A 25,361-nucleotide genomic window follows, 5' to 3' on the forward strand; every position below is an offset into this window, starting at 1 on the left:
TGAGGAGTCCCGGGGGGGGGGATGAGGTGGCTGGGGGGGGGCGAGCAGTGGGGGGAGGGTCTGGGGATGAGTCAGTGGTTGCCAGGGGCGCTTGGGGGGGTCGCAGGGGGATTTGGGGGGGGTCCGAAGTGGCTGAAGGGGGTAGGGGGAGGGTCTGGGGGTGTTGTAGGCGGCCCCGGGGTTGGGGGGGTTTGGGGGCGCCTTGGGAAGGGTCCGAGGTGGCTGGGGGGAGGGGGCAGTGGAGCAGAGGGAGGGTCTGGGGGTGTCATGGGAGTCCCCGGGTGAGGTTTTGACGGGGGTCAGAGGTGGCTGGGGGGGGAGGGGAAGGGTCTGTGGGTGCCGTAGAGAGTCCCAGGGGTGCCTGGGGGGGACTGGGAGCAGTGGGAGGGGACTGGGGGGACTGGGGGGACGCTGGGGGGTGCTGGGGTCCCTCCCCGAGGCTCCTTGACCTGCCCTGCCAGGGAGGTGCTGCTGCCGCTGCCTGCTGGCCTGGCACAGGTGGCACTGAGGGCGCTGGGCCCAGGCCTGCAGCCCCCAGCCCGGCCCTGGGGGAGGCCTCAGCAGCGCCCCCAGGCCAGGCTGCAGTGCTGCGGGGACAAGCTGAGGGCCTGAGTGGGCACTGGGGGGCGCACAAGGAGGTGAGTGGGGGTCTCTGGGGGGCCAGTGGACGGGTCTGGGGGTCCCTGGGAGGTCCCGGAGAGGGTCTGGGGGTCCCTGGGAGGGTCTGGGGGTCCCTGAGCCCTCCCCCCATAGGCTCTGGGTCTCCCGGGGGGCTGGAGGCCTGCGGGGGGAGGTCTCCTCCTTCCTGGAGCTGCTGGGGCTGTGCTGGAGACCATCGGGCACTTCGGAGGGGAGGGGCAGGGGCAGGCCCCGCCCACGCCAGAGGATGCACCAATCAGCTGCTGACCCTCCCCGTCTTAACCAGTCCCCCCCCCAATAAAGCACCAAACTCCGCCAGGTGGACCCTGCCTTCATTTATGCAAATGAGGGGGCGGGGCACAGGGGTGACCATGCCCACAGCCCCCACAGGATCCACCAATCAGCTGCTGACCCTCCTGGTAACCCCTCCCCAACCCCCAACACATCTCCAAGGTACTCAAAGGCAGAGCCTGATATTGAAATGTATGCAAATGAGGGAGGCAGAACAAGCGGCAAACCACGCCCATCACAATCCACCAATCAGCAGCCACCTCCTGAACTCCTCCTCCAAAGGAAGCTCCAAATCTGTCACCATATAATTAGTTACTGTGGGGCGTGGGCGGGGCCGAGGGGGCGGGGCCAGGCACAGCATGGGGAGAGGGCGTGGCTACGGAAAGGGGGTGTGGTTATGCAAATAAAGAGGCAGCAACCAGAGCCAGGCAAGAAAGGCCAGGGAGGGGGCGTGGCTCCGCAGCCCGGGGGGCGTGGCTCCGCCAGCCCACTCCTCCCGCAGCAGCAGACCCCTGCAGAGCCCTGCAGTGCCCTAGAGACATCTCCAGACTCCTGCAGACAACTTCAGACCTTTCCAAGGGCTCTGCAGACCCTCACAGACCCCTGCAAACTCTTCACACCCCTAAGACCTCTACACACAGCCACAGCCTCCTCTGCAGAGCCCTGCAGCCCCCTCCACACCTTCAATGGATTCCTGCAGACACTTAACAGATGCCTGACAGAGCTCCACAGACCCCTGCAGACCTTTACAAGATGCCTGCAGACACCTGCGGGCCCAGAACAGAAACCTCCACACACCTGCTGAATGCTACAGACACTTGCACACCCCTCCAGCCTCCTAGAGACCTCTAGGGACCCCTCCCGACCTTTCCATAGAGCCCTGCAGACCCCTGCATGTCTTCAAGAGGCCCCTAGAGACCCCCACAGACCTCTACAGACTGCCAGAGAACCCTGCAGACCCCTACAGACACCTCGAGACCTTTGCAAGGCACCTCAAGACCTTCACAGCCTTTTGAGACACCTACAGCACCACACACACCTCTACCGACCCCTAACCACCTCCACAGACACCCAGAGAGCCCTCCAGGCCCCTAAGGGTACCTACAGATGCCTCCAGACCCCCGCACACGTGCAGACAGCGCCGCAAAGGCTACTTACGGCAGCTGCGCTAAAACGCGTCTCAGATGCGGCGCCGCTGCCGAGCAACTCACCTGCCCAAACTCCTCTGCTGCGAGAGACAAAGAACGCAGCTCTGCCGGGGAACGCGGGAGGCTTCCCTCTGGCCCGAAACGCCCTGCCCGGCCGCCTGCCGCTCTGTGCTCGCCGCCATTCCGCTGCAGCCTGCTCAGCGCCACTGCCGCTCCCTGCGGCTCCGCCCGCGATGCTCCGCCCCGCTCCCACTGCCGCATGCGTCCGACTGCGGAGCCCTAGGGATGCTCCGCCCCGCTCCCGCAGCACCGCCCCGCCCCCCTGCCTGCCGCTTTTAACGCCTCTCTCGAATACTTACAAATCCAAACCAGTTCTCAGCTCTCCCTCCCACCTCTCACCTTCCCCTCCTCTCCTCCCCTCCCCTCAGCTTTCAGCCACTTCAATCGTGCACGGCCTTTAGAGACGAGGCAGGAAAACGGGGGACCGCCGCGGCTGAGGAAATGCAGTGTGGACAAGCAAACACACGGTGGCAGCACTGAGCACCGGCGCCACACCGCAGCCGCTACACAACTGCAGTGCCCACGGGCAGTGCCCACGTGGGAGCCCTGGGTAAGGCTTTGGGAATTACGGGGAGCACCGGCAGGGACTGGGGTCACCGGGAGCACTGGGAGGCATTGGCTGTTACTGGCAGCAGTGACAGAGACTAGGCAGCACTTGCTGTTACTGCCAGCACTGCAAGAGAGTTTGGGATACTGGGAGAAACAGGGAGGTCACTGGGGCCACATGGGGGGCACTGGCAAGGAGATCTAGAGGTTACTCGGGGCACTGGGAAAACGGGGAGAGCACTGGCAAGGACATTTGGAGGGGCTGGAAGCACTGAGAGGGACTGAGATGACACGGGGATAACTAGGAGGCCTGGGAAGTTGGGGGTCGCTTGGGGCACTGAGTGGACACTGGAGCCACGCTGGGAGCACGAGGAGGGGCTGGCAGTGCACACAGTGTTAGTGGGAGCACTTGGATGAGATTCTGCAGTTCCTGGGAGCCCTTCTAATCCATTCCAGGATGGCACTGGCCTTCTTGGCCACAAAGGGCACATTGCTGGCTCATGGGCATCCTTCTGTCCACGAGGGCCCCCAGCCCCCAGCCTATCCTGCTCCCTGGGCTGCTTCTTTCCCAGCTGCAAGACTCTACAGCTGTCCTCCTCGCATTTTATTCCATTTCTCCCCACCCAACTCTCCACCCTGGCCAGGCCTGCCTGAATGGCAGCACTGCCTGAGGGGCTGGCAGGCACTCCTCCCGCTTTCCAGTTTCTCTTCTGCCTCCTTCTGCTCACCCTTTCAAAGAATTCAGACACCAAAGTTTCATGCTCAGAGCTAAGTGTTCCCTTTCCCCAGCCCTGGTTGGTTTCTGCTGCCACAAGGCAATGAAGAGAACTCTAAAACAGCAAAGAAACAACAAGAAAAAAGTCTCGTCTTGCTTGACCATCTGCCAGCTGGAATTCCAAATCCAGGCTCCTGCCCAGTTCCTTCACCACTGTGTTTAGAGACTCCTTGCTACGAGCAGTGGCGGCAGAAGCGCAGCCTGGAGCCTGTCCGGCCCCGTGCCCAGCAGCATCTCTTGGGCTGCTCAGCACTGGCTGGGCTCTAGCAAGAAGGAGAACCAAGTCAAATGAATGCCAGCTGCTGCAGGGCACTGCTCTCCTCAGCATAAGCACCAGCTGTGTGACGACTCACAGCCACAGGACAGGAGTCACACAGCAGCAGAGCTCAAAGAGCAGCCTGCCCTTGTGAAGCCACTGACGAATTAGAGCCATACAATTGTTCTGATTGGAAGAGACCTCCAAGATCACCGAGTCCAACTCACCAACCCAACCCCGCCACGGCCACCTGACCGTGTCCCCAGCTGCCACAGCCACAGGTTTCCTGAACGCCTCCAGGGATGGGGACTCCATCGCCTCCCTGGGCAGCCTGTGCCAATCCCTGGCCACTCTTGCGGCAAACAAGTTCTTCCTCATCTCCAACCTGACCCTCCCCTGGCACCATTTCAGGCCTTTTCCTCTCCTTCTGTCTCAGGGTAATAGAGAGAAGAGCCCAACCTCCACCTCACTCCAACCTCCTTTCAGGGAGCTGAAGAGGGCAATGAGGTCTGCCCTCAGCCCCCTCTTTCCCACACTAAACACCTCCAGTTCCCTCACCACACCTGTGCTCCAGACCCTTTGCCAACTTTCTTGCCCTTCTCTGCACTCATGCCAGCCTCTCGACATCCTGCTAGGAGCCAGGGCCCAAAACTCAACAACTATTTGAGGCGTACCTTCACCAGACCTCAGTACAGGGGGACAACCCCTGCCCTGCTCCTGCTGGCTACACCACTGCTGATCCAGGCCAGGATGCTGCTGGCCTTCTTGGCCACCTGAGCACACTCCTGGCTCATCTTCAGCTGCCTGCTGATCAACACCCCCAGGCCCTTTTCTGATGGCCACTTTCCAGCCACTCTGCCCCAAGCCTGCAGCGTCCATGGGGTTGTTGTGACCCAAGTGCAGGACCTGGCACTTGTCTGTTTTAAACCTCATTAACTGACCTTGGTCCATCCATGCAGCCTGTCCAGATTTCCTTTGCACAGCCTTCCTGCCCTCCAGCTTGCTCTTTCCTTTTCCTTTCCATTCCCTTTCCCTTCTCTTTTCTTCACTTCTAGCTTCCTTTCCATTTCCCTTCTCTTTCCTTCCTTTCCCCCCCTTACCAGGGCAGTGTCTGTGTCCTGCCTAAAAAAAGACAATGCAAAGAAGCAACTCCACAATAACAAACACTAGAAGAGGGTCAGAGCCTGTGAAAGAATCATGAGTAAGGAGACATTCATTCAGCAGCAGCTCCACAGCCAGATGAAAGCAGGTTGGAGCAAGGCTGGCACTGGCCTCTTTCAAGTAACTCCTGAAAGGACAAGAGGAAACAGCCTCAGGACACACCAGGGGAGGCTGAGCTTGGACATCAGGAACAGTTCCTTTGCTGCAAGGGTGCCTTGGGATCAGCACAGGCTGCCGGGGAGGTGGCAGAGTCCCCATCCCCGGAGGTGTTGTGCAAACCTGTGGCCATGGCACTGTGCTTTGCTGGCCACGCTGGGCTTGGGGAGAAGCTTGGACCTCTCCAGCCTTAGTGATTCTCTGGTCAGACACATAGGAAATAGGTAAGGTGGCAGAAAACTGCCCAAGCTAAACTGTTCCATAACAGGCTTACACAGAAAGACCAAGCACAAGCAGCATGGATTACCCCTTGGGATACAGTCTGGGCAACTCAACCCTCTTTGCTAATTAGGCCAAGTAGGAAAGCAGTCTGAAAAGAAACCTTTAGGAGCAACTCTTACCTTGAGGAGAAAGGAAGGGCACATGTGGCACATTCTGCTACTTGGTGTGGCTCCTTCTTTGTTCTGCAGCAGAAAGAGCACCCAGGGAGAAGAGCTCTGCAGGGGAGAGACACCACAGGCTCAGCTTAAGGACTCAGGCTGAAAGCCTCATCAGGGCTCTAATTACTACGAGAGGGGAAGTCGAGCAGGCAACCTGCTCTAAGTGTGATCACAGAGCCCAGGAGGGTAGCGCTTGGAAGGGACCTGTGCAAAGCTACCAGTGCAACCCCCCTGCCACAGCAGCACCAGAGAGCCCAGCACAGCTGGCACAGGAACGCATCCAGACAGGGCTGCAAAGGCTCTAGAGAAGGAGACTCCACAAGCTCTCTGGGCAGCCTGTGCCAGTGCTCTGTCACCCTCACAGCAAGGAAGTTCTTCCTCACGCTGAGGTGGAACTTTCTGAGCTGCAGTTCCCTTCCCTTGCCCCCTCTTCCTCTGGGAAGCTGCCCTTTGGCCATGGGAATGCTCAGGAAGAAGGAACCAGCACAGAAATGCACTAAAGGAGCAGAACCTCTGCCCTGCAGACAGGTGCAGACTCCAAGTGAGATGGGATGCAGTGGCAGCACTGCTGGCCTCAGCAGCTCAGCTGGAGCTCAGTGAGCTGCCAGGGGTTCCAGGAAGGCACTGAACAAAACCAAAGCACATTTCCTACTGCTGCTTGCTCTGTTCAGCACGTTTGTGTTTTACAGCCCATCCTGCCTCGACAGAGCAATGAACAGGGCTTGCCAGACCACTGGGAACACTGGGAGGGACTGGAGCGCAGGCAGTGTTAGTGAGAGCACCTGCCTGAGATTTTTGGAGTTACTAGGTGCACTGGTGGGTCTGGGAAGGCACTGGGAGTACTGGAAAGAGATTTTGGGATTTCTGGGAGCACAAGGAGAACTGGGAGGACAAAGGGAACATCAGGAATAGAATGTGGAGTTACTGGGAGGACACCGGAGGCGCACTGGCAGCACTGGGTGGGACTGGGATGACACAGGGATAAGTAGGAGCACTAGGAAGGGAATTTGGGGGTTGGTTGGAGCACTGGGATGGACTGAGAGAACACTAGGGACATCCTGGGAGCACCAAGGGGGACTGGGAGTGCACATACTGTTACTGGGAGAAACTGGATGAGATTTTGAGTTCCTGGGAGCAGAGGTGGGACTGGGAATGCACTGGCAGGTCTGTGAGTACTGGGAAGGGTTTCTGGAGTTACTGGCAGGGACTGGGGGGCACCGGGTATTACTGGGAGCACTGGCAGAGGCTGGGCAGTACTTGCTGTTACTGGTAGCACTGGGAAGAGAGTTTGGGATACTGCGAGGTCACTGGGGCCACACTGGGAGCACTGGGAATGAGAGCTGGGGATTACTGGAAGCACCAGGATAACTGGGAGGGCACTGGGAGCACTAGGAAGGGAATTTACTGAGAGCACTGGGACGGACTGGGAGCAGCCTTTTAGGGAGGCTGCCCCCACCCCTCACTCACCTGCTCCTCTGCAGCATCTCTCACCCTGCCCTCCCCACCACGTGGCATGATGGAAGGAAAGGCAGAGACTGGGACGGCTGACAGGCTCTGCTCCTATCCCTCCACCCAAGGCAGGGACATCCTTCTGGGTAAGATCTGCACCTCCAGCACATGGCTGAGCTTTTGCTGCTCTCCTCTTCTCGAGCAGAGCTGCTGCACAGGGCTGCACCTCTGACCGTGTCAATGTTCCCCAGACTGACTACCCTCAGACCACCTCGCAGGCAGTGCATTTATCCCTGGCAGTCACGAACCTCTTGTGCCTGCTGCTCTGATAGATTAAACCATTGGATGGTTTCAGCTCTCTGAACCTGTGTCAGTCCAAGCTCTTCTCGGGGTGCTGGAAGCAAGGAAGGGCAAGCATGAATTCTGCCCAGCAGTTCCAGTAAGAGCCCTGGCACTCTCGGGCAGCCACAGGGGGACGTTGGCCACGCACTGGAGCTGGGCGTGCGGAGTACCTGAGGAGCCCTGTGCAACACCTGCCAGAAAAACCTTCACTCCTCCGTGGGGCAGCCCTGGCCCCAGAAACAAAGCACTGCTTTATGCCAGCACTGCTGCAGCTATCAGTATCACCAAGCTGCAGGGCAACGGCCTGGGCCTGCGTCCTGCTCCAAACAGAGAGAGAGCTGCACTGAACGCGGCCTTCTCTAGCCCAGCTGTGCCGTGCCGAGGGGCTGGGCACAGCCTCACCCTCCTGTCCCGGGGCACAAGGAACACAGCACCTGCCAGCACCTCCCAGCAGCAGGGAACAGAGAGAAGCACTCCACAGCCGTTTGCACGAGAGGCTTTCTGCTCATCCAGCTGCTCTGTTAGCATCTGCACTGGACAGAATCTTCAGCTACTAGGTCAGAGCTCTGACTGAGCAATCTCCTTTTCAACCCTTCCCTCCTGGCAGACACAGACAAACCCTACCTGGAGCCCACAGGAGCCGAGCCAAAGGAGATCACCCTGCCAGGCTGCAGGGCCAGGCTGCAGCGGCACCAGCGTCCGTGCTGACGGATTCACCGCAGCAGCTGGGGCCCTCGTGCCCATCCTGCTGCTGCTGCACATCTGGCTGGCTTGGCCAGTGGAGTGGAAAGCAAAGTGCAAACCTGCAAAGAGTGAAACAACCAAGGACAAAGCTCAGTTACTCACACTGTGAAGGTGTGGGCACGCTCCTATGCCCCCAGTAAAAACACTGCCAAAGCATTTCATTTTCCACTGCCATGCACTGACCTTGCAGAGCTCTGAGCTGATCCCACTCCAACACTCCACCTCCAGTGCACACAGTCAGCTCTGACTGTAGGGTGCTGGCATGTGGGCCATGCACACACAGGAGGGATGCCTGGCCCCCAGCACTGCCCAGCAGACATGCTCCTGAGCTGCCAGGGACACGTACCAGTGACAGCCAGACAGAAATAAAGCACGTCAGAGCACCCCACCAGAAGATGGGAAAGACAACCCCTGACACTTGGTTGCCTTTTTCACACACACAACGAACGAGCTGCTCCGAGAGCCCTGACAAAGGCTTTGCTCTTTGGCAGTGGCTGCTCAAGCCATGCAGATCAGGCTGGAAGTGACATGACTGTAACTTTTTTGGTAAAGCTTCATTTATGACAGAAAAGGGATCAGTGAGATCAGAGACGGCCCAGATGCTTTGGCACCTGGGAAAAAAACAACCAAACCCAAACCAACCAAACCCAAACCAACCAACCCAACATAAACCCACCCTCAAATTAGTCCCCAGTGCTGCAGTCCCCAGAGGAGCGGTGGATCTGAAACGTTTGGCCCCACTGGAGCACGGAGAGGAGCAGGTGCTGGTGACAGCTGCACTCTCACAGCCATGCCCTCACCTCTGAGCCGAGGCTGTGCTTAGCTCCGATGGGCAGCTGCTGAAATGCAGGCACTGCTGCGGTGCCTGTGCCTCTCCGTGGCAGGGTTTCAGACCTGCTCGGGCCTGTGGGAAGAGTGAGATTTGTCTCAGGGCCACTGCTTTGCATTTCCTCCCCTCTCTCGGCATGGCTCAGTTACTCCACTGGCATGACAAGTGCCAGGACAGCTGCCACATGGACGAAGCAGACAGGAGGAGGCTCCACGCTGCTCTCCCTGTGTCTGGGAGGCAGACACCATTTGATCCTCCTGCAGCAGCTCCAGCACGCTGCGGGGCTCTGAAAGCTGCTCTCTAGCACTGTGACGAGCAGAGACAGCTGAGCTCTCCCTGTGCAGGCAGACAGACCCCCAGCTCCCTTCACACCTCCCACAGATGCGCTCTACCAACCAACACCTTCCCAGGGGCTGCAGAACGCAGCTGGATGGAAGATGCAGCACAAACCTTCCAGAGCTGCTTTCTCTACTTTAACTGCACCAACGCTGCAGGAAGACTCCAGATACTCACAGCAGCTGCTCTGAAAGGTGTCTCAGATCCATCTCACCTGCTCAGCTGACCTCCCGAATCCTTGCAGGCACCCAGGGCTGCTCCCAACCCTTCCACACGCTGAGTCTTGGGCTCCCCGGGCCGCGGCTGCCTGCAGCCACCACAGGCCATTGGAGCAGCACTGCAATCCAGGGACCTGTCCTCTGAGCGTGTGCTGCAAGGAGAAGCAGCAGCTCTGCAGTGCTTCAGCTGGACAGCAGCACACACTGACTGCACCCCAGAGCAAACCACACCTAAAGCACACACACACAAGCAGCCTTGCACAGCAAGCACAGCCTCCACCTTTCACCCAGCACATGCTAAACTCCCCTGGCACTGTCGTTTTTTCCTGACATTTCCATCATTTCATAAAGAAGAATTAAGGCTTGATCCCACCACGGAAAAATACAGCTGTGGCAAAGCCTGCTCACGTGACTGTTGATGCTCACAATGAGAGACCTGACCAGAAAGCAGCATGCTCAGCTAAGTGCTGAAGTGCTTTGGGCACCACAGCAATGAGATCCAGGCAGCTTTTATTTCTTGCTACCCACCTACTGAACAGTGCCACAGTATCTCTAAAGGGAAAAGTCTCCTGACATAAAGCTTAGCTGCAGCAACACTGCTGATCAGTCTCACCAGGGCAGAGGTCACTCCCTGCATCTGAAGACCCCTTTCAGTTTTCATTCCCTCACACCCTGAGCTTCTCCTCAAGCATCGGGACTTTGAAAGGCCTAAGAGAAGCTCCCTGCTGCTCTCCCAGGCAGACACCCAGTGGTCAGCCACAGGTTCCTCTGCGCTTGGAAACAAAACCAAATAGGACAAACCTGCCACATCTGCTCTGGCCAAACTCTGCAACCTGAGCATACCAAATGCTTTGGTGACAGAACTGCCCTCTCAGAGCACACAGCAGCACACTGTGCCTCAGGTCAGAAGCCTGACAGCCAGCCCAAGCTAGATCTATCTCTTCACACAGCAGAACAACAGGGGCCAGCAGAGCCACAGAGCAGGAGGTACCAAGCCTATGGAAAAATTCCTCTCTTCCAAGCAAGCTCTGAGGGAGAAGTTTTTAAACTAGGCTGGCACTTTGCAGCAACTCACCACAGAGACATTTCTGCCCCCATTTTCCAAAGGAAATCCATTTCTGAACCATTTGCAATGAGGAATTGCACTTACAACAGCTCCACGTTCTGGTACCAAAGCATCCCACTCTGCCAGGGTTTGTGGCTGAGGCTGAATACAAATCTGCAACTGGATTTGGGGCAAAGCAATTAAGGTCCCTGCAAAAAGAAAGAAAAAAACACATCAGAAAACCCTCACCAAGGAACAAACAACAAAGAAAGAGCGAGCAAGACAACCTCCAATAAACCAACAAACCCCAAAGGCACCTCACACGCAGCCTCCTCCTTTCACCAACACCACAAGTGCAATTCCCCTCCCCTAGGTTGTCAGGGCAGCTGACAGGCTCTGCTCCTACTCCACTCAAGCCAAGGACATCCTTCTTGCTAAGATTTGCACCTTCAGCACACAACTGAGCTTGTGCTGCATTCCCCTTCTCTAGCTGAGCTGCTGCACAGGGCTGCATCTCTGATCATGTTGGATATTACCCAGAATTTGCTACCCTGACATCGCCCTGCAGGCCCTGCATTTACCACTGACAGCCACGACTCTCTGCTGCCTCTTGCGCTGATGCATTAAACCATGGGACGCTTCCAGCTCTCTGAGCCTGCACCAGTCCAAGTCCTTTCTGGGGGCACTGCAAGAAAAGAGAGACAAAGGTTACTGCTGTCCAACAGCTCCACTAAGAGCCCAGGCACTCTCAGTCATGCAGCCACAGGCACCTCCCCCACGAGCTGACAGCAGACACCACTGCAGCTGCGTGTCCTCAGGACCTGAGCAACCCTGGCCTTTACTGGGAGCCCTGGGAGGTCACTGGGCATTACTGGGAGCCCTGGGAAAGGGTTCTGGAATTACTGGGTATCACTGGGAGCACTGAGAGGCATCGGGTGTTACTGGAGCACTGTCAGAGATTGGGCAGCACATGGTGTTACTACTAGGACTGGGAAGAGTTTAGGATAGTGGGAGGAACTAGGTGAACACTGGGGACACACTGGGAGCACTAGGAAGGAGATCTGGGGGTGCTCCCAGGAGAACGGGGAGGGCACTGGGAGCATGAGAAGGAGGACTTGGAATTACTGGGAGCACACAGGGGCCATACTGGAAGCAGAGAGAGATTTGGATGGCACTGGCTGTTAAGTAGGAGCACTGGGAATGGATTTTGAGGTTAACGAGAGGGACTAGGAGGGCAGTGGAGCACCGGGAAGGGCCAAGAGGACACTGGAGCCATACTGGGACTATGAAGATGGACTCGGAATGCGGGTAGTGTTAGTGGGAGAACTTGGATGAGATTCTGGAGCTCCTGGGAGTACTGATGGGTCTGAGAAGGCACTGGGAGGTCTGGGAGTACTGGAAAGGGATTGTGGAGTTACTGGGAGCACCAGGGTGGGCTGGGAGGCACTGAGTATTCCTGGGAGCCATGGGAAAAGGCTCTGAAATTACTGGGAGCGCCTGGGGGGCACTGGGTATCGCTGGGAGCACTGGAAGGCATCGGGTGTGGGTGGGAGCACTAGCAGAGCCTGGGCAGCACTTGATGCTACTGCTAGCACTGGGAAGTGAGTTTGGAATACTGGGATAAACTGGGAGGTCACGGAGGCCACACTGGGAGCACCGGGAAGGAGACGGGAGGATTACTGGGAGCACTAGGAAAACTGGGAGGGCATCTGGAGCACTAGGAAGGCAGTCTGCAGTTATGGGGAGCGCTGTGAGGAACCGGCAGGACACCAGGCGTTACTGGGAGACCTGGCCAACTGGGAGGTCGGGGAGTACTGGGAAGAGATTGTGGAGTTTCAGGAAGCAGCAGGAGGGACTGGCAGGTACTGGGCATCACTGGAGGCTCTGGGAAAGGATTATGAAATTACTTGGAGCAGCAGGAGGGCCTGGGGGGCACTGGGTATCACTGAGAGCTCTGGGTAAGGATTCTGCAATTACTGGGAGAACTAGCAGGGACTGGGAGGACACTGGGAGCACTGGGAAGGAGAAATGAGACGCGGGGGCTAGTGAAAAGGGTTTCCCTACCTGGGATAGGGAGATACTTAGAGGGGAAGCTCAAGGTTTTAAATCCTTACTATAAATAGGATTTATGGGCAGTTAAGAAACCTCCTTACAATTCGGTATTAGACAGCTTAGGCTTAGTTCTGCGGTTATCTGCAGTCTCCGGGCTGCACAGAACAGCTGCTGAGAGTGACTGCGGCACACTGCAAGTCTCCACTGTTGCCGAAAGTAAGCTCTCTGCGGAGCAATTGCAAAGCCCATTACTTACGCGAGTGGCTCTAAAACGTGCCTCCGATCCGTCGCTGCTGATGCACTGATCTGCTGATGCATGAGAGATAAAGAACGAACCTCTCGCAGCGAACGCGTGAGGCTTTCCTCTCTCTCCAGCAGGACAGGGGCCCGTCCCGTTCGGCAAAACGCTTAACGGCTCGGTGCCGCTCGCCTCCGGCAGGCCGGCTCGGCTGCTGTCTGCTCGCCTCCCTTCGCTCCGTACGCGGGGACCCGGCTCGCTTCGGCTTCACTCCTTCCGCTCCGGCTCGGCCCGGCTCGACTCGGGTCGGTAGCAGTCCGCCTCCGCGCCGCGTAGGCGGAGAAGCGGCGCTCCGGGACGCGTGCGCCAAGCGCACAGCCGCGCTCCGCTCTGCAACGCGTGCGCGGAGCTGGCGGCAGCGCCCCGCCCCAGCCCCGTGGCGCCGAGCGCTTCGGTGCTGCCGGGGCCCGCTCGCTGCGCGGCGCCGACCCCTGCGCCGCAGGGTTTCGGCCCTCTGACATCCTGTGGAGAGCAGAGTAGATGCAGGCTTGTTCTTTGTAAATGCTTTTTCAGCTACAAAAGAATCATTTTTTCCAGTAGCTGCGTAACAGAGGAGATCTGTGTCCATTGAACTCTGCGCACTGATGCGAGTCTAAATAAGTTGTAGTCTCTCCGCCCCGCCCGTGCCCCGAAGAGTTTTCAGGCATTTTAAGCACTGAGGGCATGTAGAGGCGAGGCAGCCGCGCAGAGCCCTGATGGGGACGTCTGGCCCTGCGCCTGGGGAGCAGCTCAGCTTGGCTCCCTTCCATTTTGTCCATTTGAATTCGAGGCAAAAACTCAGCAGGGACACGAAGGCAAATCCACTATTTTTTATTTATATATACACAATTTATAGTTCAAAACCCTGTGGCTCTGCTTAGGATTTGCCTTCATATTCTAGAAGCCTTTATGTCTCGGTACAGGAGATACGGGGGGGGGGGGGGGGGGGGCCGAACCACTTTAAATGCCATCAGAGGCCCTTTGTAGGGCACCAGAGTATCTTTAGATATCCACAGACCTCCTTTAGATGTCCTCAGACCTCTTTGGATGCCCCCATGTGTCCTTAGATGCCCCCAGACCCTTTTGGATATCCCAAAAAAATCTTCTGATATCCCCAGATGCACAGACTCTTTTAGATGCCCGTGGGCCACCTCTCTCACCCTCAAAACTCCATTAGGTCCCCCCAGACCACTTTATATAGATACAACCCCTCCTTTAGACACTCTCTCCCACCCAAACCCTTTTTACATGCCGCCAGGGCCTCTTTAGAGGTGACTCTGACGCCTGGGCAGCAGGTAGCAGCAAGCAGGACCTCGCCGTGTCTGCAAGGCGGCGGGTGGCATTGGCTGCGGGCTGGAATTGGAGGTGTTGGGGGGAATGGTTGTTTTGTACATCTCATTTATTCATTTATTGTACTTCTCATCTATTCTGAATGAGAAGTGTCCTTAGATAGATGGAAAGAGAGGAAACCATATCAAGCAGCATATTCGTGCAGCAGCTGGGTTGCAGCTTACACCCCTCCACCTGCTGAAAGGGAAAATTGTGGTGACTGGGGACCCCAGCCTGGAGGTGCTGACTTACTCAAGGGTTTTTCCTGTGTATTTTAGTTTCAAGGTGCTCAAACACCGTGTAAAATAGGTCAGGGTCAGACACAAGTTCCTTACTTTGCCACTCATAAAGTTTATGGTCCAGGTGTATGTACATTAGCAAGTAGGCTTTGCCCATTTTCCTCTTGCAAAGAAATACGTGGGATGAAACTTCCAAGCCTTAGTAGCTGGAAACAGGCCAGAAGAGTGATGGGGGCCTGCACTTTCCACTAATTCCAAGCAATCAACCAAGACAGAACATTAGAAGACCTCATTGCTGTCTACAACTACCTGAAGGGAGGCTGTAGCCGGGTGGGGTTGGTCTCTTCTGCCAGGCAAGCAGCAACAGAACAAGGGGACACAGTCTCAAGCTGTGCCACGGGAGATCTAGGCTGGATGTTAGGAGGAAGTTCTTGACAGAGAGAGTGATTGGCATCGGAGTGGGCTGCCCAGGGAGGTGGTGGAGTTGCCATCCCTGGAGGTGTTCAAGAAAAGACTGGATGAGACACTTAGTGCCATGGTTTAGTTGACTGGGTAGGGCTGGGTGATAGACTGGACTGGATGATCTTGGAGGTCTCTTCCAACCTAGTTGATTCTGTGACCTAATGGACTTGCCAGACTTGCATGTGCTTTCTGGTCACTCCAAGTCTTTCCTAGACAATATGTCCAGTCCCAGTATATACTGGGTGCAAGAATCCAGCCAATCACCATCCCAGATTCCAGCACAGGCCCTCCCACGAGTGAGTACACATGTGAGAGCAGGAGGAAAAGGGCACCTTTTGCCCTTCCCCATTGAAGCCCACAAGGGGAGGGGAAAGCAGTTCCGTGCCTTCATCTACCCCCATGCAAACCTCCTCTGATGGAGCAGGGGCCCAAAGGGAGCCTGGAGTACCCCACTATAAGGATACACTCCTTAGGCAATACGTGAGTGGAAGTGATCAGCGACATTGGTGTTAAAGCAGCGGGGCAGAGGTGACATCTGCAGCGTGGGCACGGGCTGCACAAAGATTAGCCCGATGGTGTGGGTCACGGGCTGTGGCTATGTCCAGAGAGCAGAGATGGCTGGTTTCACTGCAGCTGCTTCATCTGCTTTTCTTCTCAGGACTTTTGAAGCAGGTATGGCCTTGACACATCAAATTTGCTGAGGGAATGTTTGGTGCCAATCCTTTCATGACTCCTCACTCGCTTGGAGCTGTGGGTCACCTCCTGGCTCGGCGATCAGACAATTTGGGGATAAATAGTTAAAATCTAGTTGTGGGGGTAAGGAAATGAAATTCTGTGGCCACATGAGAGAGCAAGGACAAAGGAGGAAGCCAGGGTCACCAGGGCCTGTTATCACCTTGTTGGCCATGAAGGACTTAAGGACTGTTCAGTGAACAAGGAATTGGCTGGATGATCATATCCAGAGGGTGATGCTCAATGGCTTGAAGTCCAGATGGAGAGTAGTGACAAGTGGTCACTAGATCATATTGCTCAGAGCTCTGTCCAACCTGACCTTGAATGTTTCCGGGGATGAAGCATCTACTGCCTCTGTGGGAAACTCAAGCTGGTCCCTTCTGCCATTTACTTCCATTGTCCCAGATGAACCAGATGGATCTTGCACGCTTGGTGTATTGTGGCCTTTCTGAAAGAAACAAGGATGACCTACATCACTTGAAAAGAGGCTGAGAACTTCCTAGGTCAGACTGCTGTTTGCTCCTTTAGAACTTAAACAGTGACAGTGGAGCACCAATAGCTACATCTGCAGGGTAGCTACATACAAATATGTTTTCATTTGCAACTCCAAGATAACAACTAACTAGTTAGTAGATGCTCAGAGCTGAGACCATGTGGAGATCATGTGGCTGGCCCCCAAAGAAGGACGTCCCAGAGAACTGTATGTCAATGGATTTTCCTCTTGCCATGCAGATCACACCAGCAGCAGAGCAGCCATCACCTTCCTAGGGCTGTGCCAAAGGAATGTGCCACCCTGTGGCATGCTGAAGTTGCACAACTGTGCTGACTTCTCCCACGCCCCTCTTTAGACTTTGTGTTTTTGTTGAAGACGAATGCTTCATGCTTTGGGTTGTTTTGTTTTGTTTTTCATATGTTACTCTCTGATTGTTTTGACCTATCTGTCTCATGACCCAGAGTATTGCCATTAGCAGGTTTCTGCACTGTTGCTTGTCTTTTTTTGTTCTTAGTCTTACCTGCAAATGTATATAACCTTCAGCAGTGAGATGTCATAGTAAGACACTAAACCATGTCCCTAAGCTCCAGGTCCACATGGTGCTTGAACTCCTCCAAGGATGATGACTCCAGCACTGCCCTGGACAGATCATTCCAATGTTTGAGAACTCTGTCAGTGAAGATATACTTCCTAACATCCAGCCTGAACCTCACCTGGTGCAGCTTGGAATAATTTCCTCTAGTCCTGTTGCTTGCCACGAAGGAGAAAAGGCTGTCCCTCTTCACTCCAACTTCCTTTCAGGGAGCTATAGAGAGCAATGAGGATTCCCTTTATCCTTCTCTTTTCTGGGCTGAACAACCCCTGCTCCCTCAAATGCTCCTTGTAGGCCATGCTCTCCAGGCTGCCTTGGCTTTACAAAAGTAACCTTCTCTCCTGCTCTGGCAGACCGTAGTGGATGGGCCAGCTCATGGAAGAAGTACAGGCACTGCTTTCCTTCCGCTGACAAGGGCCACTACATTGCCTCCAATGGCATCACAGAGATTTTAAAGAGACTGGATGTTGAATATTGTGCTTATGAGTTCCCATCAGGCTGGGATATCACCAAGTGCTTTATCAAGGGGGGACCCAGTTGGAGGCCTCATGATGGATTTCCTGAGACAGGGACAAAAAATTTCCTGAGAACAGCCCTGCCAGCAGCTGCAGGAGGCTCTCTGCCAGCCTGAGTGCAGCAGCAAAAATGATGGGAGGATCATCTTCAGCAACAACTTGAATATGGTTGTAGTTGAATTCTAGAGTCTGGACCATCTGCAGCAGGCAAGTTGGGTGGTGTGGTGCAGTCACAGAATTGTGTAGTGTAGAAAGAAGGCAACTCTCAGGCAAAAGGGCAAGAAAGCAGAGCTCATTTGGAGCCTCCCATTCCCAGCCAGGGTACTATCTGCAGCACAAAGGATAAGTTCTTTGTCTCACAACAGTACTATTGATGTCAGTATATGAGTGTTCCAGGCATCAATCAAAAGTGGACAACCTCCTCCAGAGTACCCAACACCTATGCACAAACTTTTTTTATTTGATCCATTTTAGTTTTTATTCTGTAGGCAGTTGCTTCACTTTGTGTTTGCTGATGGCTCTGGGCAGGGAGTGTATGCTTGGGCTGTTGGAAGGGCTCTCAACTCTGCTCCTATTGATGCCCTTCTTTAACTATTAATTCTCATGGTTTACTTCCACATGTTGGTGATGTCTCTGTCTCTGCCTGTTAGATAAAAAGGGAAACCAAAACCATACTAAAACTCAGACTTCCCTTTCAGGCTCCAGAGAACCATCTACCTGTTAGCCTGTGCAGAAATATGGGATAGTCCAGAACCCCCAGGTTCTCCCCAACTCAAGACGTTTTCACCCCTCCTCAGAGGTTCCTGAGCAGATAGACATGTTTCCAGTAAGCAGACACTCAGCAAAACCTCTGAATGGAAAGTTTACCCACAGCATTGTAAATCAATGTGCAAATGCTCAGAAGAAAAGGAGCACTTCAAAGCACTCTGTTAAGTGACAGCCTGGGGAGATGAAACAAGGAACCCCATAAAAAACACAACTGCTGAATGCTTTACGCTTAATTTGTCTTTTGATTCTTGAAAAGCAAGTCATTTAACAGCGACTCTGCTTGTACACCTGGCAGAAATACTATCCTAAGTGTCTGTTCCATTTATCTTTATATTTTTCTTGGGGGAATACGTCATTTAATAACTATTTGTTGTGCATTTTAGAGTGTGCTCTCCTCCCGTACAGGATTTCACTCTCTGCTTCCCGGCAGTTGGCGTGCAGCAGTTTATTTGGGTCTGTCTAGCCAGGAGAGGGCTGCAGCGGCCAGCGGATTAAATGTGCCTCCCAAACACGAGATGCTGAGCTGAAGAGGCACAGCCAAGCAGCCAGGCAGGCAAAGGGAGCACTGCCTCAGATCAGTGGGTCATCACATCCTGATTTCAGCTGTTTGGACCCAGACTTGTTTCTGCTGCAGAGTCATGTTCCTGAAGCTGGGCCCTGGCTTATAACAAAAATCACAACTGCACAGCACAGTGTCAAGGGTTAGGGCTGGGCTGGCCACTAGACAGGTGACAGGTGACTCTCTCTTAAACCTTCTCCCTTCCAAAAGGAAGAGAAAGGAAATAAGGGAGAGTCACTTGCAGACTGGAAAAGCAAACTAAAACTGTTTTAATGAAACAACAACAATAGAATTAAATATATACAACTATATGCAAACCCAATATGGAACCCAACCCCAGAAGGCAATTAGTCACTGTCACCACTGGGCTGTGGCAGGCATCTGGGAAGGCTCAGACTGGGCTCTGTGGCAGACAGGAACTCAATTCAGGAGCTGGATTCTGAAACTGAATTTAGGTACTGCTGGATCAGGATCAAAGGCAGAACAGAGACCTCCTCAGACACCAGCTGCTGAAGAAGATTCTTGATCCTGGTGACCTCTCAGCTTTGTACCAAACACAACGTTCATGGGATGGAATCCCTTGTTGGTCACTTGTCCTCTCTGCTTCTCCCTGCAGCTGCAACATGGTGTGGTACAACTGCAACATGGTGTGGTACACATGATTTAACAATTACTGTACATGTGGTACACATGATTTAACAATTACTTCGGTTTCTACAGAAGAAAGTACAAGCAAAAGTCTTTCTGTACACCAGTCCTTGGAGTTAACTCTCAGCACCAGAGTCAGTGCTGCTAGAAGCAGACAGTGTGTGAGAACACGTCCTTAGCTTCAAAAGTGCAGTCACTGAGGAGAGCCTAAGCTGAAAGGTAGATATCACTGACCAGAATTAGTTCTGTTCTAGCTCAAAGCAGGATGCATGGTTGCAAAAAAAGAATGCACAAAATTTTCTTGTATATTTCTTTTTCTTTTCCCACTTGAGGGCTGAACTGATGCAGCTTGGTTAGCTCTGATGCACAGGTCTTTAAACAGGTAAGCAATCCTGTGGCTGACTAGGGGAGGAAAACACAAGGGAATGGATGTCAAGACTAAGAGACTGCTCCTGCTGTAGCTTTAAGCTGAATGAACCTTGCTGACCCCAGTTCAGGATGGTTATAACCCTGCACTAAGTCTGATGGCTGTTCTTAGCACTGTGAGTAGGGAGGAGCATGGCTCGCAAGGGAGCCATGCCGCTGTCAGCACAACAGCTTGTTCCAGTCCCAAACGACTGCTCCTGTGGATAACCATGGAGTAAGCTGCCGTGTAGCTTCAACTACTCTGAAGTAGAAGTAATGCCCTCAAAACTTGAACTGCATTATTTTCAAATGGAGCAGTTGCAGAATTATATCTTATTTTAGGTTAGCAATAAGCCCCTTGCCGTGGCATAGCATTGCTCTGATTGTGTGTTACAGGAGTTGCAGAAAGCAGCTCTTCATATTATCAAGGAAAGATATTTTTTTTTACTGGGCCTATATTCAGTCTTGGAGGCTGAATGATTTGCCTTTGAATGTTAAGGCTTCTCTACCCATGAACATTACTAGGGGAATGAAGGTAGCATAGGAACTGAAAAATCTAATAGTCTATTTCGGAATAATCTCGTTAAGAGACAAGCAGAATACTGGAGCATAGTGAAAAGATTAAAACTGACCTCCATCTAGAAGCAAAGCATAAAACTACAGATGCTGAGCTTTCCCCCTTGCTCTTCAATATTTGCCCATAGAAATCTGCTGAGGCTTATATGAAGGATGTAGAAAATCTTGGGGTACCCTGTGCATTCCTCCTAAGTAAATGCATCACATAAACACATGGCTGTCACACAAGAGCTCCAGTAGTCATGAGCTGGGCAGTATCTATTTCAACAGTTTTCATTGAGACACCAGGATTTGCCCTGCAGCCTTCAGGCTGGGGATGCTAGTTCTGGAGGTCCCTTGAGTACACAAACATGAGGCAGGATCTAGATGCAGCAGAGAGATTGACAAAAGGTTGTACTTAGGAAATTCCAGGAAAGCTCAGGGCATGCTTATGCCCAGAAACTAGTCTTCCAGCTGCTGAAAGCATGTGTGGTCCAGAACTCCTCAGAAATATTGTCAGATAGCTCTTGCTAGGCACAGGATTTCCTGAAGGTTTGACTGTTTTCAAAGACTTTTGTGACAAGAAGCTGTAAGGAGGTGTTTATCACTCTGCTTTTTAAAGTACAATATTTCTTTGAAGGTCACATTCTCCAGAGTGAGAATAAATATCTAAACTATGTCTAGAATATCTTTGTTATTAACATCACTCCTTGGAGCCACTCAGCTCCACTACTAAAGTGTCAACAGAAACTTAAGTCAGATCAGATGTTGAGAGTCCTGGTTAGATCTCCAAAGACGTATCTGTCCAGTCTGCTACATGCCAAGCTGCTGAGAAACCAGACAGCAAAAGGCTGGAAATGTCCTTATTTTGGCATGGAGGAAGTGGGGTGATGGTAGTGATAAACACACTGGCAGTGTCGTAGGTGCACTCATCCTGTCCCAGCAGAGTAGCTCTATGCTGTCTGAGGAGAGGCAGCAATCCTCAGGGGACTTCTTGTACCTCCTGCTCATCCAAGAACAGTCACCCAAACTCCTGGCTGGGGAGGGGGATGGTGAGAACCTCAAGGTCTGGACAGACAGCCTTAATAATATCAATGCATTCTACTTTGCTCCATTTGTCAGCCAGTCCAGTTCTGCTGTGAGATGCCAAAATACAGATGCACAGCCCTTCAGAAATCACAAAGCAAAGATTTCCCTCTGATACTGTTAGTAAGTCTTTTCCTGTCTCCAAGAACACCCTTGTCAATGCAAATGTTCCTTGCAATCCGTCCTAAACCAGGAAAAGAAATAAACTGACACCCTTGCAATACAACTGCATTCATGGGGCCAGCCTGGCAGGGAAGCTGGGGCTGCAGCTTGGATGCCTGGAGGAGGTTGTAGGCCAGTCCTTCTGCACCCTGTTATTTAAGCTGCTGGTTTTAGCTAAAGTAGCAGCTGTTACAAAGTGTAGGAAATGTGTTATTCATCCCCCATTTTAAATAAATAGGTAAATCCCTCCGAGAGAGACGTTTGGAGTACAAGTTACAGCTGGAAAGGTCTCAGATCTGAAGGGTCTCACATAGAACATGTGAGATGGCCAGATCCCATTGAGGCCTTTTTTCTCACCCCTGAGAAGAAACAGGGAAGAGCAAAGGAGGAGTTTCATTTCCACTAGTCACTTCTTGATAGTCTGGTGACACTTTTGGTTAGACCTGCCAGCAAGTTTGCAGGGAAAACCTATGTTCTGTTGTACCTTGAAGTGATGAATTTAGAAATGTGAAAAAGACATTTTCAGAGCAAGCTCTAACTCCCTGCTGCTCTGTTAACATTTTTTGGTGTCTATGAACCACTTTGTATCTCTCAAGAGATGATATTATGGATTAAGGAAGATTACAGCTCATTGCTCCAATGGCTATTTCCTTTGGGGTTTAATCTCCATGGCCCTTTGCCATTGGCTTCACTACGATGAGCCACTTGTTTTTATGAACACTGCAATGCTTTCCTGGCTCAGAGTAGTTGTGCTTTATAAGGTATCTGAATGAGCACTCAGAGGGTAGATGTTTTGATTTTATTATTTTGAGGAGAGGGACTAATATACTTTCAGTGATGAACAAATGGCCCACAAGATCTTGATCTGCAGATGTTTTTGTGTAGATACATTTTGACTTTGGTTTGTTGTGCTTGTGTGGCACATGCCAGTTGGTTTTGGGGAAAAGAGGACAGTACGTGAGGGAATTCAGACAGAAGTTCTACAGATTTAATGCATTTAACTCACAAACCCTTTCCATTATTTAATATCTACTACAGATTATTATCCAATTTTACAGATCAGTTGTTCACTCTGGGGTGAAAAATGTTTCCTGTGGCTCATGTGATCCAATGTGGAGCAGCAATAATTAACACTTGGAGAATCAAGCGACTCAGCTGTGGATAACCCTCAGTGTATTCATGCAAACATACTCCCTCATGCTGGGACTCGTTTTTACACATGGTTAAAAATAGCAATGGCAAAACCACAAATTTCAGCCTCGATATCCTTCCTGAGCTTATTTAATTCTTATGGCTTGCCTCCAAGGTCTCATTCTTCCCAGCTCCCTTCTCCAGCAGCTCATCCACCCTCGCATTGCCACATTAAGGAAGACTTTCCTCTGCTGCTCAGGGGTCACGGGGTTGTGGCCAACCTCAGTCGTGGCTAACCTGCAGTTCCTGCCAGATGATAATGCAGACGTTTTGCTTCAGAAACTGAGGTGACATGAAACAAACGAGGTGTGCTCTTCTGTGTGTTTCTCTAGGAGCATCTCACCTGGTTATAAATGCCTTCAAACAACAAGTGCTGCTAGAGCATTCCTTCGCTGCTCTTTGTGTAAATTATTCCTGATGATTTTGAACTGTTAAACTCTGGACACTAATATGGCCTTTAGTGCAAAGCCAGGTAAAGGTGCAAAAGGGAGAGTGAACTTCTTGCTTTCTCCTCTGTGTGGGTGAGCTGTATTTTGGAACCCTGCACACGTAGAGAAGCAGCACCCTCTCAGAAAATACAGTCTGTAAATTCACTCTGCTCTGGTCAGTCTAAATACATCTTCCCATTCTGTCATTCAGCAACAAACTGCTTTTGAACATAACTGTTTTTAAAGGTGGTTTAAAGGTTATTTAAAGGTGTTTTGGATGTGGTGCTTGGGAATGTGATTTAGGGTGAACCTTACAGAGTAGGGTTATTGGTTGGACTTGGTGATCCTGAGGGTCTTTTCCAACCAGAAGGTTTCTGTGATTCTGTGACAACATTTATACTGGTCTTGGTTACCTGTGCATCATGATGGTCACTGAAGAATGTCATACAGCAAAATTCACTCAAGCTCGGACAAAAACTCCACCTATCCTATGTCTGGAGGGAAGAAAAGTAGGGCATACAGAAAATGGTCTTTCTTCGATGACATTTCTGTTTCGCTTCCCTCTGCTTTCTTGCAACCTGCTGGTTGGAGACCTCCCATACTGAAGGCTGCATCGAGGCAATCATACCACTTTGTTGCCTTTCCTCCTTCATTTGTCTGATTTCTTAGCACTTGCTTTTGCAAAGATAGGCAACAAATAAATCCATTTCAAGTGCCTCTCCACAGTTACTTATTATCTTGATGAAAGATGTCCTTGTTTTTTTTTAATTCCCTCTAATGTTGGAACCATCTGGCCTCTGCAAACATGACAGCTCAGCTCAGATCTTCGTTTCAGGGCTGCTATGAGCTGGATGGTACCTGCTTCACCACAGAGTCATAACTTCTCGGCATCATGATGTGGCAGGCAAGGAGAAGAAATGAGTCTTGCTGGTCCCAGAACTGACAGTCCAGAGGATGAGAAACTGGATACCAGGAGCTGGCCAGGAGCTGCTCCCTGGCAAGGGAAGAGATGGAGGAAAAGTTTTTTCCATCATATTTCAGTCCTCTGGGGAGAAACATACGAGCTCATGATGGTGACAGAGTGTGTTGCCAGTTGACAGTTAACAGTTGGCAAAGCAGAGCCAGTGGGTTGTCCGTAAGCTGTCAGAGGCTTCTTATCAGGTTTTTTCCAGATTTAAGTTTCTCTGAAGGCAAAGCATCTGCTTTGTGGTTTGTGGTTGAGCTGCGTTTGGGTAGGACTTCTGTGCCTCATTTGGAAGGTCACATGCCAGATTTGACAGGGCTGGCTGACTGCTGTTTTATCACTCCACTACTGGATCTGCCATTAATGTCCATGTGCATCTTGTTATGTGGCGCCACAGCAACCCCATGTAACATTACAGGCTTGGGGAAGAGTGGCTGGAGAGCTGCTCAGTGGAGAAGGACCAGCGGGTGCCGGTTGATGGCTAAGCTGAATATGAGCCAGCAGTGTGTTCAGGTGGCCAAAAGGTCAAGGGCACCCTGGCTTGTATCAGGAACAGTGTGGCCAGAAGGCCTAGGGATGTGGTTGTTCCCTTCACACCTTGAATGCTGTGTTCAGTTTTGGGCCTCTCAGTACAAAAAGGACATTGAGGAGCTGGAGTGAAGGGCCTTGCAGACAAGTCATCTGAGGAACGGCCAAGGTAACTGGGGTTGTTTGGTCTTGGGAAGAGGAAGCTGAGGGGAAACCTCATCACCCCCTACACCTACCTGAAAGAAGGTTGGAACAAGGTGGGGGTCAATCTCTTCTCACACGCATCAAGTGACAGGACAAGAGGAAATGGCCTTAATTTGTGCCAAGGGAGGTTCAGGCTTGGTATTCGGAAAAAAATTCTTTGCAGAAAGGATTCTCAGGCACTGGAACAAGCTGCTTAGGGGGGTGGTAAAGTCACCATCCCTGCAGAGATTTAAAAGATGTGTGGATATGGTGTTTAGGGATATGATTCAGCAGTAGTATCTTAGCAGTAGTGACAAGATTGTGATCTCTAGGTGGGTGGTGGGACTTTGTGATATCAAATGTCTCTTCCAACCTCAGCAGTTCTATGATTCTGTGATTCTATGACTGCAAAATGATCTGTCATCTTCTGCTTCCAAAATTGGGCTAGAAATCATATCAGGGAATATCTGCTGTTAAAAACTTCTCATTTTGTTATTCAACAGAGAAACACTTAAATCTGAGCATGCAAAGGGAAGTTCAGTTGTGTAAATAAGGGCCATCTGAGTCCCCAGGAAAGCTGCATTTTGCATGGGCCTCTGCCATAGGCTTCCCCAGTCTGGTCATAATCTTCATCTTGCTGGGCTCCAATATTCCATCTTTAAAAACTTCCTTTTCTTGCAGGCGGGTCATGAGGCTAGATCCATTACTGTAAGTGAGAGGCTTTACTCCTGAGGTGATGTTTCATTCCAATACAATAG

General features: G+C 52.3%; 2 protein-coding genes across 2 annotated transcripts in view; one reads left to right on the plus strand and one right to left on the minus strand.

Annotated features, from left to right (window-relative positions):
* Positions 1-552: 552 nt before the first annotated feature.
* The window catches only part of LOC135181306 (histamine N-methyltransferase-like), a 56,606-nt gene continuing 31,797 nt past the window's right edge, over positions 553-25,361 (plus strand). Inside the window, 2 exon segments of the mRNA XM_064154381.1 lie at positions 553-638; positions 2,507-2,688. The gene's annotated coding sequence lies outside the window, so the exon portion shown is untranslated.
* LOC135181251 (uncharacterized) lies at positions 4,914-13,101 on the minus strand. The gene is made up of 9 exons (XM_064154265.1): positions 12,744-13,101; positions 11,017-11,120; positions 10,466-10,644; positions 9,387-9,542; positions 8,808-8,911; positions 8,191-8,336; positions 7,888-8,066; positions 5,434-5,529; positions 4,914-5,003 (listed from the first exon to the last, which is right to left on the minus strand). Exons 1-9 carry the CDS (start codon positions 12,803-12,805, stop codon positions 4,929-4,931), a joined length of 1,101 nt encoding a protein of 366 aa, XP_064010335.1. The 5' UTR covers positions 12,806-13,101; the 3' UTR covers positions 4,914-4,928.

The sequence above is a fragment of the Pogoniulus pusillus genome, chromosome 2 (genome assembly GCF_015220805.1).
Source record: "Pogoniulus pusillus isolate bPogPus1 chromosome 2, bPogPus1.pri, whole genome shotgun sequence".
Taxonomy (NCBI): Eukaryota; Metazoa; Chordata; class Aves; order Piciformes; family Lybiidae; genus Pogoniulus; species Pogoniulus pusillus.

Coding starts and splice junctions, on each gene's coding strand:
- LOC135181251 (XM_064154265.1), bottom strand. CDS start 12,805: ATGCATCAGCAGATCAGTGCATCAGCAGCGACGGATCGGAGGCACGTT. Junction 9,543..10,465: donor GGGGCAGAAATGTCTCTGTG/GTGAGTTGCTGC, acceptor TTCTCCTTGCAG/CACACGCTCAGAGGACAGGT. Junction 5,004..5,433: donor GCCCTTCCTTTCTCCTCAAG/GTAAGAGTTGCT, acceptor TTGTCCTTTCAG/GAGTTACTTGAAAGAGGCCA.